Source organism: Peromyscus eremicus, chromosome 2 (assembly GCF_949786415.1).
Source record: "Peromyscus eremicus chromosome 2, PerEre_H2_v1, whole genome shotgun sequence".
Lineage (NCBI taxonomy): Eukaryota > Metazoa > Chordata > Mammalia > Rodentia > Cricetidae > Peromyscus > Peromyscus eremicus.
The window spans coordinates 69,140,548-69,155,506 of record NC_081417.1 but is presented as its reverse complement, the minus strand read 5'-3'; the positions used below and the strand labels follow the sequence as shown (position 1 = coordinate 69,155,506).

The 14,959-nt window shown below is 42.1% G+C and overlaps 1 protein-coding gene across 1 annotated transcript; it reads left to right on the top strand.

The window, feature by feature from the left end:
- The first annotated feature begins 5,971 nt into the window (after nt 1–5,971).
- Nucleotides 5,972–14,258, top strand: Aldob (aldolase, fructose-bisphosphate B). The gene is made up of 8 exons (XM_059255755.1): nt 5,972–6,091; nt 6,970–7,181; nt 7,995–8,049; nt 9,492–9,652; nt 10,792–10,875; nt 11,732–11,906; nt 12,317–12,516; nt 13,791–14,258. The coding sequence occupies exons 1-8, from the start codon at nt 5,980–5,982 to the stop codon at nt 13,884–13,886; spliced, it is 1,095 nt and encodes a 364-aa protein (XP_059111738.1). The 5' UTR covers nt 5,972–5,979; the 3' UTR covers nt 13,887–14,258.
- Nucleotides 14,259–14,959: the final 701 nt, after the last annotated feature.

Below are 14,959 nucleotides of genomic sequence, written 5' to 3'. Positions count from 1 at the left end.
CCAGTCCTTACCCTTTTCCTCTCCCCAGCCCCTCTACATTCACTTAAACCTTTAACCATGAGCATATCTCTAAGTCTCAGAGAACTTCAGAGGATGGGTCAGAACGAATGTAAGAACTGGTAATTAAAGGGGAATGGAGAAGTGCTGACTTCTGGATGTAACATGGCTATTGCACTCATCAACTCACAGCACTATGGTTACTGAACAACGCCTGTACAAGATCAAGCCAGTCAAAATTCAGCCTGGATAGGAAAGAAGCCCCTGAGGGTCCCTTGGCATTTGACTGCTGAGGGAGAGTTACTCTCCTTTGGGGATATGCTGCTGGTATGTGGATCACACCCCAGTGGATAGCTATACACTGTGTGCACGTGGACAGTGCTAGCTGGACTTGGGAGGGAAATGACTAATACCAACAAAAGTAAATAAAAAAGAAGACATTAAACTAGGAGAGAGATGTGATCGAGTAACTAGAAGACATGGAACAGATGGTGGCAGATCGAATTCATCAATATACATTGTATTAATGTACAGAACTTATAAAGAATAACAATATTTTTTAAAAGATAGAAAGATTGAGATAGGATGAAAATAGTGAACAAGTGAATGGGGTCTGGCATAAAATACACCAGGGTACACACTTGAATATTTGGAGATGGGGACATGTATGGTGAAATAATCATTTCTTTTAAAACAGAATTTGCGGAGGTGGGAGGGTGGCTCACTGGGTAAAGATGCCTGCTGCCAAGCATAATGACCTGAGTTTGATTCCCTGGTCCCATATGGTGGAAGGAGCGACCCTACTCCACAAATTGTCTTCAAATATCCACATTCACACCACTGTGGCCCCCAAAATAAATAAATGAATAAATAGATAAACCAAATATAACACAACCATAGGAATTACAGATTCAGTTTTACTTTTACTGACAGATCACTTCTATTTAAATATAAATTTTAGAAGGCATGATACAACTGGTACTAAAGAAGCATGAGGATAAGCAATGATAATATAACATTGCTGAGCTAGTTTGGAATTAATAATTCCTCAGTATCTTATGCATGCAAACTCTGTACATCCAATGCTCCTGTGATGGTGGACTCTTGCTCTTCGGAGAAAGAAATTAAGGCTCAAAGAACTAAAAATAAGTAAACCAATAAATAAATTACCTTGAGAAGGTTATGTGTTTGGAAAGTGCCAGAGCTCAGCTAACACCCTTCCAGAGTCTCTTGACTGGCCCAGCACTCAGTCTATCCCTCGTTGTGTGATTTGGGGGAAGTTTCATAATCCACAGTGCTTCAATTTCCTCACCTGTACAGTGTCAGGTCTGCGTAATCTAAAGACTCCCTTGTAGCTCTAACATTCTATGAGCCTGAGGAGTGTGTGAGCCTGATTACAAAGATTGGCTGTTCACGCGCCAATCAGAGTTATTGAATAAACACCTCCCTACTGGGTCATGTTAGGAGGGGGAGGGCAAAAGTTAAACACAATCCCCCAGACTTCGATGAGAGGGCTATAAAAACCGTGCTCTCCAAGCGGATCCATCCTACTTGGCAGCTGCCACCTCACACAGCTTCTGATATCTCTGTCAGAGGACTCGTCTCCTTCACTGTGTAAGTAAAGGGACTTCTCTGAAGGTTGGACTAGCAAGCTGGGTTAATGGGGTGCCTGGAAAGGGGAAAGTGTGTTTGCCTGGTGGTGTCTAAAACCTTGATAGATCTGCTGCAGTGACTGTTTCTCTCTCTCTCTCTCTCTGAGCATGAATACTCATTTGTACCTTTCCTGAAGGTGGTAAAAATGCCCCAGATGTCTGTGTGGGGCACCTCTAAGTCTTTTATCTTGGAAAAATGCTGTAAGTGCTTTTGTTTGTAGGATTCTAATCAGGTTAGATTCCTGGTCATTTCTATTCTCTCTTTTCCTAAGAACTACTTGTTGTAACATTTTATGTGTCTACTGCCTCATGTCATTTTCTGTGTTCTTCCTCCTGACACTCACTGATGGTATTAGTGCTGGGTTGTTCTTTCTTTCTTTCTTTCTTTCTTTCTTTCTTTCTTTCTTTCTTTCTTTCTTTCTTTTTTTTTTGTCACACAAATGAGCCCTTGGTGCCCTTGCCTTTTGCCTTCTCCTGGGTTAGACACTTTGGAGTGACCATCTTCAGTTATGAAGTCCCAAGCCTTCCAACACACTTGATATTTTCCCTAGCATTTTCTACTTGAACTAGACACCATGAGAGCCTTGCAACTTCAGACATTAGAAATCAAATCCTCCGGATTTACTTTGGTATATTTTCTCTACTATCTTAAAAATAGTCAACTGTGAGAATATGTTTTTGTTGTTGTTGTTTGTTTGTTTTTATAAACCCCTCTTCAACCGATTACCTAGGGCTCCATAGGTCAGTTTGGCTCAGCCAGGGCTTGAATTCTGATGCTGTAGTATTATTACTACTATAGGTAAGGAGTATGTGGGGAGCACACAGGTCCAGGCTGTAGTTTGAGGGGATAGAACAGGGACTGGGGTGTGGCTGCTGAAAATCTAACAGTCCCTTTGGTTTAGGGCACAGTTTGGGGGGAAGAGCACCAGGAATCAGGCTGCCTGTGTGCTGATGAGTCATGTTATCATGTGTGCCTCTATAGCAGCAGGGTGGGCAACAAAGCAGCATCTTCATGCTCCCATACACATACATGCTGTGGACACAGCTTGGAAACCACAGACTTTCGATGAACTACAGCCTAACCCCTGTGTTTGTCTTGAAAATCCACCTGTCTTGAGCACAGAGAAACCAATGGACTTTGCCCTTATATTTCTCCAGGAGTTAAATATCCACATGTTACAAATGACTGACTGCAGAACTTTTTCAAGGAAGGTAGAAAGAACCACACTGCAGGAGTCCATCCACCTTTTGCAGAAAGACTAGAAATGGGGTTCTAAGTCTGAAGATGTGACTCACAGCCACAGAACATAACTCAGGCCTTCTGGGCCTCAGGTTCCTCATCTTTAAGGTGGTAGGCTTGATATAAATATCTCTGAGGCCAACTAAGCTCTGCTTCACTATACTTACTGTCTCCTCATGTATGTTAATACATACAGCCTTCTCCAGGATTTATACGCAGCTGTTAACACACACACACACACACACACACACACACACACACACACACACATATACAATCAAACATTGCAAAGAATGTGTGCAACAAAATGTGAGGTCTCCCCACTCTATTCCACTCTGCAGAAGTAACAGTAGAGTGGCTCTATTTAGAAAGACCAACAAATAGTATATTGCTAGAATTTCTTTTGTTGTTTTTAAATAGGATGATAGTATATATCACATATTTCTCTGGGATTTTTTTTTACTTATTAATTAAGGTAAATTATTTCCCATAACATTTTAAAAAATAAAATGACTTGGGACCTCAGAAATCAGAAGTTTAGGGGTATAAAATTCATTATCTATCATTATCCATACCATGCTGGCATTCATCTCCCAGTTGTGAACATTGACCAGTGACTGTTTTATGATTAACTGAGGGTCAAAATTTGTGCTGATGTGGTACAGACCTTTAGTCCCTTCGTAGAAGTTTAACTTGCTGTAAACAGCATGAGTTGGACTCGACTTTTTCCTGTAATTCTTGTTGAGTAGGCATGCTTGGAACGGAAACAATAGCCTGGTAGTAACAGAAATAGGGGTGCCCTTTGTGCCTTTTGGGTCATCACTGTTTTTTCAAACATTAAAAAACAGAATAGAAACATCTTGTGTTCTCCTATCATTTATAAAACAGCTTCATACTTATCGTACAGTTTAACAAACTTACATTTGAGCAACCACAGAACTCAGGGGTTGCATATGAGTCACTTGTAGTTAGACAACCAGAGCAGATATTAGTGTCAGTTAATATTAAAATAAAACTCAGAGACCTTTTATGACTTGCCCAGGGTTCTAACTATGGAGACAGAGCTAGTCCTTGAACCAAGCTCTGTCTGATAAACTGGCAGCAAATCTCCATGTGAATGTCAAATGTTTGTGAACTGGAGATAACTTGATGTGATAACTCTGAGCCCAAGGTACACTAGGGTTGTCATTAGGGCATTAAGAATTGTCTCAGGTCAATTCCTTTCACCAAACCTACTCTTCCCTTTGAATAAAAGGGTAATGAAGAGGAGTGTCACCCTTCCCCCTAACGGTACATTATTAGGTATTGGCCCTACAAACAAATAAGTTAGATTATCATCTACTCCTTCCTAATCTAATGATAGGAAAGTGTTTTAGTAACTTTTCTATTGCCATGACAAAAAATATCATGACCAAGGCAATTTATAAAGGAAAGCATTTAATTTGGGGCTCACAGTTCTAGAGGGTTAGAGTCCATTGACTGTCACAGCAGGGAGCATGGCAGCCTGCAGGCAAGCATGGCAAAGGATCAGTACCTGAGAGCTTACATCTTGAGACACAACCATCAGGCAGAGAGAACTAACTGGGGATGATAAGGACTTTTGAAGCTTCAAAGCCAGCTCCCAGTGACATTATCTCCTCCAACAAGACCACACCTTCTAATCTTCCCCAAATAGTTTCAACAACTGGTGTCTGAATATAAAATATATGAGCCTATGGAAGCCAGAGAGGGACAGAATTGAACTGCTTTCTGGGATTACTGTGAGGAATAAATTGCATGGTAAATGGCAAGCAATTGGCAGAATGTTTGCCAGTAGACAATAATGTGTTATTACTACTGGATGAGTTTTTCCTTTTGTTTTAGTAAGGGCATTTTTTTTTTTTTTTTTTGGTAACTGTCAACTTATTTGTGCCAATACCTAAACTGAAAGGGGGCTTCTATACTTTGATTTGAAGGTTACCACTCTGGTTGGTCTTTGCTCATCTGAAGATCTGAAGGCTTGATCTGAAGCTAAAAATCCTTGATGCTAGACATAATACATAAACATAATATATAAACTAGCCCCTTTCTGTGGCTGGGACTAGTAGTCTTAGAAATAATTTTCTCTAACTATGTTGCCCCTGGCTTGCCCTAGTGCCCAATGACAGTACTGGGCTAGAGCAAGAATCTGTAGTGATGTAGAGAGTAACAACAGTGAGATTGTCAGTTACACCTTCTCATGAATTAGTTCAGCAGGCACTGATTCCTTGTATCAAGGGACAGAGTCCCAAGAGCTTTCCCCAAAAGGATGCAGAGAATGGGAAGAGTGGCTAAAAGATAAAGCTGGGTGGCAATGCCTTCTTCCAGCTTGGAGCTTGGGCTACTTCTGAGAAGACTGCTTGGATGTGTAGAGGTATCTCTCTGTTCTTAGCAGTGAAGCTAGGAATAACTGCAGCAGGGACCACCATGTGACTTCAGCAAAGGCCAAAATCTCTAGTCCAGAGGTTTTGGGAAATTTTCTCAGTGGTGTAACCCAAGTAGTCTCATAGATGGTTAAATATAAAGTTAACCCTGTGCCTCACCTGCTCTAACCAAAGTCAGAGGGAGGTTAGTTTTAAGGACAAGCATCCATTTCCCCTCTTAAAATTGTTCCCTAGAATAATCTTCTGGGACTAGAGACTAACAGAGAAAAGTGGGGGACAGTCATAGCTATTCAGAATACCCTGCAGCACCAGGAATCCACAGGACAGAGAGTCAGTCTGCTCTGAAGTTCCTTCCATTTGCCAGATTTTAGTGCATCACCAATTAACTGGTTCAACCTCAGGGTCAGTGATCCCCAAGACCTCCTGGGAAAGCTTCTGTTCAAGGCCACCATGGATATTTGACATCTTGCCTTCATCCTGAACATCTCATATCTTATCTTCATTCATCATGAATGACTATATTTACTCAGGCAAAGGGGACCCAACAGGGCTCAATGGAAATGGGCCAGAAGTGTCAATGGCGCCCATATAGCCTGTCTGCACATCTTAACTGTCCTGGTCACCATCCACTGAAGCCACCCACAGTTCTGTGAACAATTGTCTGGTATTCTTTTCTAGACCTGTCACCATGGCCCACCGATTTCCAGCCCTCACCCCAGAGCAGAAGAAGGAGCTCTCAGACATTGCCCAGCGCATTGTTGCCAATGGGAAGGGCATTCTGGCTGCAGATGAATCTGTAGGTAAGTGTAAGAAAGTCATGCCACACAACAGCATACCCATACTTCTACACCCAGAAAAGGCAACTTGATAATCAGTCTCCTTCCTCTCAGAGGAAGTAAAGGTTCATGTACTCATAGTTGGTGAGTATAGATCTTTAGAGCCCTAGAGTCTTAATAAGAAAAGTCTAGACCAAAGGAAGAAACTCAAGCCCTCTATATTAAGAATCCAGCCTGTAGAAGTCAGAAATTCAATAACCAAGGAGAAATCAGTAGCCATCGATTCTTTACAACTGTATATCATGGACAGGGTATTGAGAACTTGCCCTGAAGGTAAACAGAAAATGAGCTAGATTTGGTTTGCAAAACAGAACTGGGTAGTGAGATCTGCCTTATCCCAGCTTGGACTTGCTGCTAATGAGAAGTCAGTTTAGACTAAGCCAGCCTAGTTAGGGAGACACCTAGACTCTGGCAGGGCTTGTGATGGAGGAAATCACAGGATGGCACAGGGCAGTGTAGAACAGTCTTGCATAGTCTACCCTAAAATAATAAGAGCTAAAGTTAAGGGCCTGTCCCATCCCTCATTCCACTGCATGGATATCCAGTGAGATTTAGGACTAGAAAGGAGAGGGCTAGAGGGCCTTCCACATCCCACAGACCTTCCATGTCCATCTGACCCTGCATGGCAGCCTGTAAATTCCCCAGTCATCAATCTTAGAGCAACTAATATTCCCTCTTTGAAGACCAAAACGCAGACAGGAACTTCAGAGATCTGAGTTTAAAGGGAAGGTGAAGGGGTCCTTGTTTTTCACCCTGATGGAGAATATTGAGTGTGGGCAAGACAACAGGATAGCACTGGCCTGCTTCTGCTTCTCCTCATGCTGCCTTTGGCCCATCTCTAGGCACCATGGGGAACCGCCTACAGAGGATAAAGGTGGAAAACACTGAAGAGAACCGCAGGCAGTTCCGAGAAATCCTCTTTACTGTTGACAATTCCATCAACAAGAGCATCGGGGGAGTGATCCTTTTCCACGAGACCCTCTATCAGAAGGACAGCCAGGGAAAGCTGTTCAGAAACATTCTCAAGGAGAAGGGAATTGTGGTGGGCATCAAGGTGAATACTCTCATTCCTCTTTCACCCTGCCTTCTCCTGTGCACACTCCCAGCACACTGGGCGGTCCAAGGCCTGAACTCAACAGTGCCCCTTCATTTCTCACCCTTTCCCAGTCTCCTTCCCTGATGGAGGCCTAGATCCTCTCCCAGACTGCTATTCCAGTGCTGCTCTCTTTTCAACCAGGATTTTGCGAGGAATCTAGTCTCTCTGCACCACTATTTCTCATTTCTTAAGACGATTAGTACCTACTTCGTGCATAATACAAGGGTGAAATGAAGTTTTAAAGCAGATCCTGTCCTGTAGCTTTTCAGTTAACAGCCATTATTTTTATTAAAGCGCTTGTTCTGTCCTCTTCCCGAGTCTTCAAGAGAGCATGCAGTCAGTTCTCCAGTGAAAAGCAGCATCCGTTGAGTGCACACAACTGCGAGCACTCCTTAATCCTTCACACAAAATGCCAAGGCAGATTTAGTTCCTGCCCTTATTCTAGAGAGTAGGAATGAAAACTGATGTCCATGGGGTGCTGTCACTTGCTTGCACACAGGCTCCCTACCTCTCTGTTACTTTGAGCCCAAGTCACATCCTTAATCTCTTTCCTCCGGTCTGAACACAGTGCCTGGAGGAGCAGATGCTCAGTAAATGTCAGGACTGACACTGTGTTCCCAGCAGGTTAGCTCCCTTCTGCTGTGAGCTGAACTATGCCCCTAGCAACTCAGATGCCTCCCTAATTTGCTTGCTTGTGAAAGGTGAGAACAGCCCTAGGAGCTTTGCTGTCTCACTCCTGTTTGACAACCTGTTCATTGTTCTTATCCACAGTTGGACCAAGGAGGTGCTCCCCTTGCAGGAACAAACAAGGAAACCACCATTCAGGGTAAGAACTTTGCCTACTGATAAGACAAAGAATGCCACGTGGGCTAGAATTGAGGGCAAGCGAAGGAGGAAAAAGGAAGAAATGTGACTATTGGTTCTAACACCAGTGAATAGACCCACATGTTTGTTTTCTTGTTTTTTCCATCACCCCAACACTCCTTGGTGCTGGGAGATGGAACCCAGGGGTCTTCAAACATCACTAGGCAAAAGCTCTGCCACTGAGGTACATATCCAGCCCAGACTGCCTGCCTGCCTTCCTTCCTTCCTTCCTTCCTTCCTTCCTTCCTTCCTTCCTTCCTTCCTTCCTTCCTTCCTCCTTCCCTCTCTCCCTCCCTCCCTCCTTCTTCTTTTTCTTTCTTCTCTCCTGTACTCACTACAGGTTGACCTTAATTAAGTATTCTAGGTAATCATTCCACAACTAAACTATATCCCTAATCCTTTTTTTGTTTTGTTTTTATGGTGTGTGTGTGTGTGTGTGTGTGTGTGTGTGTGTGTGTGTGTGCGTGCGTGTGTGTGCGCGCGTGTGGAGGTCAGAAGAATCAGTTCTCTCTTTCCAGTGTGTAAGTTCTTGGGCTCAAACTCAGGTCACCATTGACAGCAAGCATCTGTATTTACTGAGCCATGTGGTCAACCTTGTTTTTGTTTTTTGAGAAAGAGTCTCACTCTATAGTCCAGGCTGGCCTGGAACTCACAACAACCCATCCCGCTGTCTCAGTTTACAGAGTACTGCATTATGGGAATAAGCTAGAATACTCAGCTTTATGTGGTACTTGGTATTGAACCCAAGGCTTTGCAGAGCAAGCATCCAACCACTGAGCTGCATCCACCACACATCAGTCCTACTTCTTCCGTTTAATAACTTCGTGGCCTTGGGCGACAGTACCTACTTTGCACAATTGTTATAGGGAATATAGTGCTTACTGCAGTATATTGCCTAAAACAGACGCACTGCACCTGCGACCACTATTTTTACAGAAAATTCCAGGAGCAGTAGAGAGGAAAGTCCTCTGGTTTGGGAGTCAGTTTAGATCCTTGTTCCATAACATGCTATACAGATCTTTTTGAAAGCTATTCACTGTCTAAGAAGTTAGCTGCACCATCAGGTTAGCTCAACAGAATTTGAATCTCAGCTGTCACTTTTCACAAGTTCAAAATTTAAAAGGTCAAGACATTTAAACACCAGCAGCCCCAATTTCCACATTTATGAGGATGGTTTTTGACTATGAGCTCCCAGGTTTTCATTAGAGTATATCAAATATGTATATCAAAACTGAGGTTATTAAATCTAGGTCTTCTGGCTCTGTACTGTGATCCATGTTTATTTGCTTGGGTATTCTCAGTTCTCAAAGATAAACCATTGAAAAATTCCTTCACTTTATCAGGGGCCTCATGGACCAGGTACAGGGTACAAAACCTTTCTTTCCCCCCTGTTGTGACTTGCAGGGCTTGATGGCCTCTCCGAACGCTGTGCTCAGTATAAGAAAGACGGTGTTGACTTTGGGAAGTGGCGCGCTGTGTTGAGGATTGCTGACCAGTGTCCCTCCAGCCTTGCTATCCAAGAAAATGCCAATGCTCTGGCTCGCTATGCCAGCATCTGTCAGCAGGTGCTCTCCTTTCACCATGAGCTGAAAAGTAGACTATTCCTTTCTTCAGAGCCTTTTTCAATTTCATTATAATCAAGCACAATCTATCTCCTCCCCTTACTAATGGATATAAATATATATATTAGTATATTATACATCATATTTTATTACCTTAACTATAGCCACATGTATAGGGAGAACTCTGGTTCCACAAGCCAGTAGGAGTCCTATTAAACTATGACTTCAGGATCAATGCTATCAATGACTGCCCTCTACTGTTGTCCCATAAGCCAAATCTTAAAATAATCAGGCTCTAGAGCAGTGCCTCTCAATCTTCCTTGTGCTGCAACCTTTTAATACAGTTTCTCATGTTGTGTTGATCCCCAACCATAAGATTATTTCATTGCTACTTCATACTGTAATTTTGCTGCTATTATGAATTATAATGTAATCAATATCTGATATGCAGGGTATCTGATATGCAACCCCAAAGGGGTCATGACCCACCAGTTGAGAAAACCTGCTCTAGAGTCAGGAAATCTGCTTGTTTATACTCCACAGTGGCCAAGTGATGATCATCTTAAGTCCCTAGCTAGAGGGTGATGCAAACTTGGACAGAGGCTCAATTCAACCTGTTTCTTCTAGGATGGTGCCTGGATGCGAACATTTCCAGGCGACATGTGCTGAAGTATCTCTGGGTTAGAGTTAAATTTGATTTGTAACTTGTGGGTATTTTGTTCAGATTACTAGAGCTGTGGTTACCTGGAAATTTCCAGTGAGAACTGTAAACTCTCCTTCAATTTCTTAACTCATACTAGAGAGTATTTCTGGCTATTAAGCTTGGCTGTCTTTAAAGGATGGCCACCAGTTTCTTAGATAGCTAGAATGGTTTATAGTTAGAAGAAGATAAAGAAACGAAAGGTTTGCATTTTTAAACCCATTCCAGAAAAGCTTTTCTTTAACTTCCCTTCTGTGTGGCTGTGTCTACACCACAGTGCTCACTAGGTACTCCATGTTTCCTTTGATCACCTTCAGCTAAATTGCATAGCACCTCTTCCTAATACCTTCCTTTTCTATCAGCCACATCTGTTGGCTGTGCCCTGGCAGAGGACCACAGTGAGCATCCCTCATTTTTGTGCCTCCTCCACTTTCTTTTCCAGAATGGACTGGTACCTATCGTTGAGCCAGAGGTGCTGCCTGATGGAGACCACGACTTAGAGCACTGCCAGTATGTTTCTGAGAAGGTCGGTTTGAAACATAAAGTTCTCTATTCCAGTTAATTTTTTTTAAAGAAAAAGCTTTTACTTAAACATCACTGAATTTCAGAAATAATCTTTACTTTAGTGTCATTATATAGTTTGGGAAAGGTAAAGAGGTGCCTGTCAGCCCTTTAACTTTATTGTATAGTATCTTGTAGTAACAAGATTTGGAATTTACGGTCCTTTTGCTTACTGTAGGACCTGGGGCAAAGCATATTGCCTCTTTTGGACCTCAATCCTATGTGTACATTGTCTTAAAATAAAAGGTTCACATGATAAATTATGAATCATATTGTTCATATGGGATTTTCTAAACCAGTCATAGTAGTTCTGAAAGATGGTGATTTTCTTCATAAATCATAAGAAAGTATGACAGATATAATATTGCCTAACCTGGATTTCTCCACTTGTAAAAGGAATTGTGTTGTCTGAAATAGCATGTGAAAAAACTGTTTCTAAAATGTATGTTATTATTATCATTAAGATTCCACAGAAAAGTGGAGGATAGTTCAGATGTCACAAACTATTGAATCAAGGCAGTCTCAAATGATGTCATTGACCAAGGAAATGGGAAGAAAGAATGAGGATTCTCCAGGAAACAGAGCCATAATAGTAGTCCATGCAGAGGAACAGCTAGTGGTAGAGATGGTCCAATATAGTTAGGCTCAATGACATGCTTTGCAAATACATGGCCCAGAGGATACCTGGAGGTCTCAGAAGCTTTCACCAAGAGACACATGGAGATTACTTTATCTTGCACCCTTGTAATTCAGAAGCGCCGGAGTCATGTGATTCTAGAATTTATTCCAAATTTCATCTGTTTGGCCCCCTTGTTTTTCAGGTCCTGGCTGCTGTCTACAAGGCCCTCAATGATCATCATGTTTACCTTGAAGGCACCCTGCTAAAACCAAACATGGTGACTGCTGGACATGCCTGCACCAAGAAGTATACACCAGAGCAAGTGGCTATGGCCACTGTCACCGCTCTCCACCGCACTGTTCCTGCAGCTGTTCCTGGTAATGCCTTATTTCTCCTTGGACTTAAGGTCTTAGCTCATATCTTTTGGAAGAGAGCCACAAACGTGTGTATTTGTGTGGAGCCTGTTTGGATCCTTGAAACAAGATACCATCTTCTACCTCACAGGCATCCAGTAGTTTATCACCTACTGTGTGATGACAAGTATCTTCAGTCTATCTGAAGGCTCACATATGTATATTTACTCAACATTTCACCACACTCATTATTAAAGCCCTTCTCTTCTTAGCCCAACTAGCCTTAGCAAGGGCAAACTGCCTTCCACAGAAATCCAGTAGAAGATTAAGACATTATATTTCTTTTAGGCCTATTGCTTGTTTTGTTTTTGTTTGTTGTTTTTTGTTTTTTCTGAACTGGGACTAATGTAGTAGAATGGCTTCTCTCATTCCAGGTATCTGCTTTTTGTCTGGAGGCATGAGTGAGGAGGATGCTACACTCAACCTCAATGCTATCAACCGTTGCCCTCTGCCAAAGCCCTGGAAACTGAGTTTCTCATATGGAAGAGCACTCCAGGCTAGTGCACTGGCTGCCTGGAGTGGCAAGGCTGAAAACAAGAAGGCAACTCAGGAAGCTTTCATGAAGCGAGCCCTGGTAAGAAGTTGCTCACTTTTATCTTCTTCATAGAGTTGATATGTGAGACCTTACTGTCTTTCTTGGAGAAGCATGATTCCCTACAGTCCATGAATGTTACTACAGATAGTGTTTATTAAGTGTTAAAAATGTGATATAACAGCTAAATAGGAAGGCTGGGGTTAGAAAGGGTTTTGATTTTCTCTCCTAGTCAGAGAGTTGATGATAGAAGATAGAAAGGCATTATCAATCAAGGCACTTCAGAGGGAAGGTTGGAGGATCAAGGCCTGAACTTGAGATGCCTTTCATTTGGAAATATGAACAAGAAAGGATGTGGTGAAAATCAGCAGTTATATAGTAGGATGAACCAAGGATTCTAGAAACAAATAAAGGAGTTTCAAGGAGTCAATACAACATACTACAGAGAAATTAAAAGCAAAGGTCCTGAGATTAGCATTGAAGAGCATACCAGTGACCTTCAACAAAAAAGTTCCACCAAAGAAGGGAAAGGCGCCCATTTGAGAATTTTGTTAGAAATTTTAACATGAAGTACTAATTGGACTCAGTGGGTTATTAACAAAAACTGTAAAGGGCAGGACATGAAGCACAGAGGCGAAGTGTTGGGGATTCCTGGAGGAAGTAGGAAAAGAGAAGTTGAGGTTTTTTATATATATATATATAATATATATATAATATATATATATATATATATATCATGTATGAAATTGTCAAAGAATAAATAAAAGATATTCTATTTAAAAACAAAAAAGTATTGTTGGGAAAAGACCCAGAAAGGTGTTCAGGGGAAACAAGAGCCAAAATAATTTTTAGTCTACTAGTAAATATTAGGTTTAAAATATGCTCAATGAGGCAAGTACCGGGGAGAACAAGTCAGACACAGGCACTGTTCTCAGGGAATTTGGAGTTTAAAGAAATAGGAGAGAGGATGGTATGAATAAATGTGAAGTAAAAGGAGCCTGAGGCAAGAGGGAGGTTGGGGAGTGAGGGTCACTGAAGGTAGAAGGACCAAGAGGATACCAGATTGTAAGAGACTATTATTGGTCTCAGAAAGACACGAAGGAGGGAAGCGATGGGCAATACGCCCCACAAACCTCAAATGATAACAAGGAAGAAGACAGAAGGAGGTGGTACCAACAGCAATATTCAGCAGCATCATTAGAAAGAGTTAAAATAATCAAATGGACGTGTAGGTGGTTTCAAATGAGCAGCAGAGAGTATCGAGCCAGGGGCTGTGGTCCCTTAATTCAGTATCTTCTCTTATGTTTGTTTTTTAGGCCAACTGCCAGGCAGCCCAAGGACAGTATGTTCACACAGGCTCTTCAGGTGCTGCGGCCACCCAGTCGCTCTTCACAGCCTCCTACACCTACTAGATCCTGTCACCCACCAGCCAGCCTCCAGCTCTCCTGAGTATTTTGCTTGGAGAGCTGAGAGGCTTCAATCAACCCTGGGGATTAGATAAAGTTTGATTGAACTGCTTAAAACACAATATACGTGAATCACAAACACAGGAGAAAAGCTGAATCAGCTGCTGAAACACGAGTATGAGCATGTCACACAATAGTCTCTGAATACCTCCAGTTCCCCGTGTTCCAGAACACGCCCCCGAGAAAGAACAGGCTTTAGAGGAAAGCCAGGCCCCCATGCACACAGCAACTGCTGAGGGAAGCTGCTCAGAAGCTAGGGGTGGAGAAGGGCATTTTAACAAACATACTTACCAGGGGTTGGTTGTGAAGGATGCACAGCAACGGAAACAGAAATAAAACGTGTATAAACCTTCCGTTGGTACTGCTCATTTCTCTACTCTTGTTGGTGGACTCTGCATTTCACCATCTTTGACTATGCTAGACATGACTGGCACTAACAGTCAGGAGCCTCAGCTTTGGGTATTCACTGAAGTCAAGTGGCTGATCTTTCCTGTTTGCTGAATGACACTAGAAACTCCATTATATTAAATAAAAATTCTTTTGGTGATTCCAGTATGCAGCCATGCTTGAGAACAGCCAGTCCAGACTTCTAGTTTGAGGATATTTGAAAATACTAAGCTGCAACAGAGAAGTATCTTTCACAACCTGCGGAGTGTAAGGAGTGACTTGATGTACCTTCTGGCTTGGCATTCCTCTTCAAGTACCCAGTTTGTGTGACACAGAACTACATTTTCCTCTCAAAGTCACGTTTGTTCCCTAGGTGTGCAATAAATAATAGTCACATAATTTTAGTTTTGGGCTGTCAATGTTCAGACCTGGTTTCCAAAAAAAAAAAGTTTTAAGAAAATCACAATCACAAGAGAATTTAAACACTGAAATTTTGGAAAATACAGGAAGAATGATTTATCTGATGGGAGTTGAGATATATAGTGAGTGGAGAAGAGAAAAAAGTAAAGAGAATTAGGAATACTACACTCAGAGGCTTAATATTATGTACAAACTCTATGCCCTTAGCAGGC

Excerpts from the sequence above, each read along its gene's own strand:
- Aldob (XM_059255755.1), top strand. The coding sequence starts at position 5,980 with ATGGCCCACCGATTTCCAGCCCTCACCCCAGAGCAGAAGAAGGAGCTC. Across the intron at positions 9,653-10,791 it reads ATGCCAGCATCTGTCAGCAG|AATGGACTGGTACCTATCGT; the intron begins GTGCTCTCCTTT and ends TTTCTTTTCCAG. Across the intron at positions 12,517-13,790 it reads CTTTCATGAAGCGAGCCCTG|GCCAACTGCCAGGCAGCCCA; the intron begins GTAAGAAGTTGC and ends TTTGTTTTTTAG.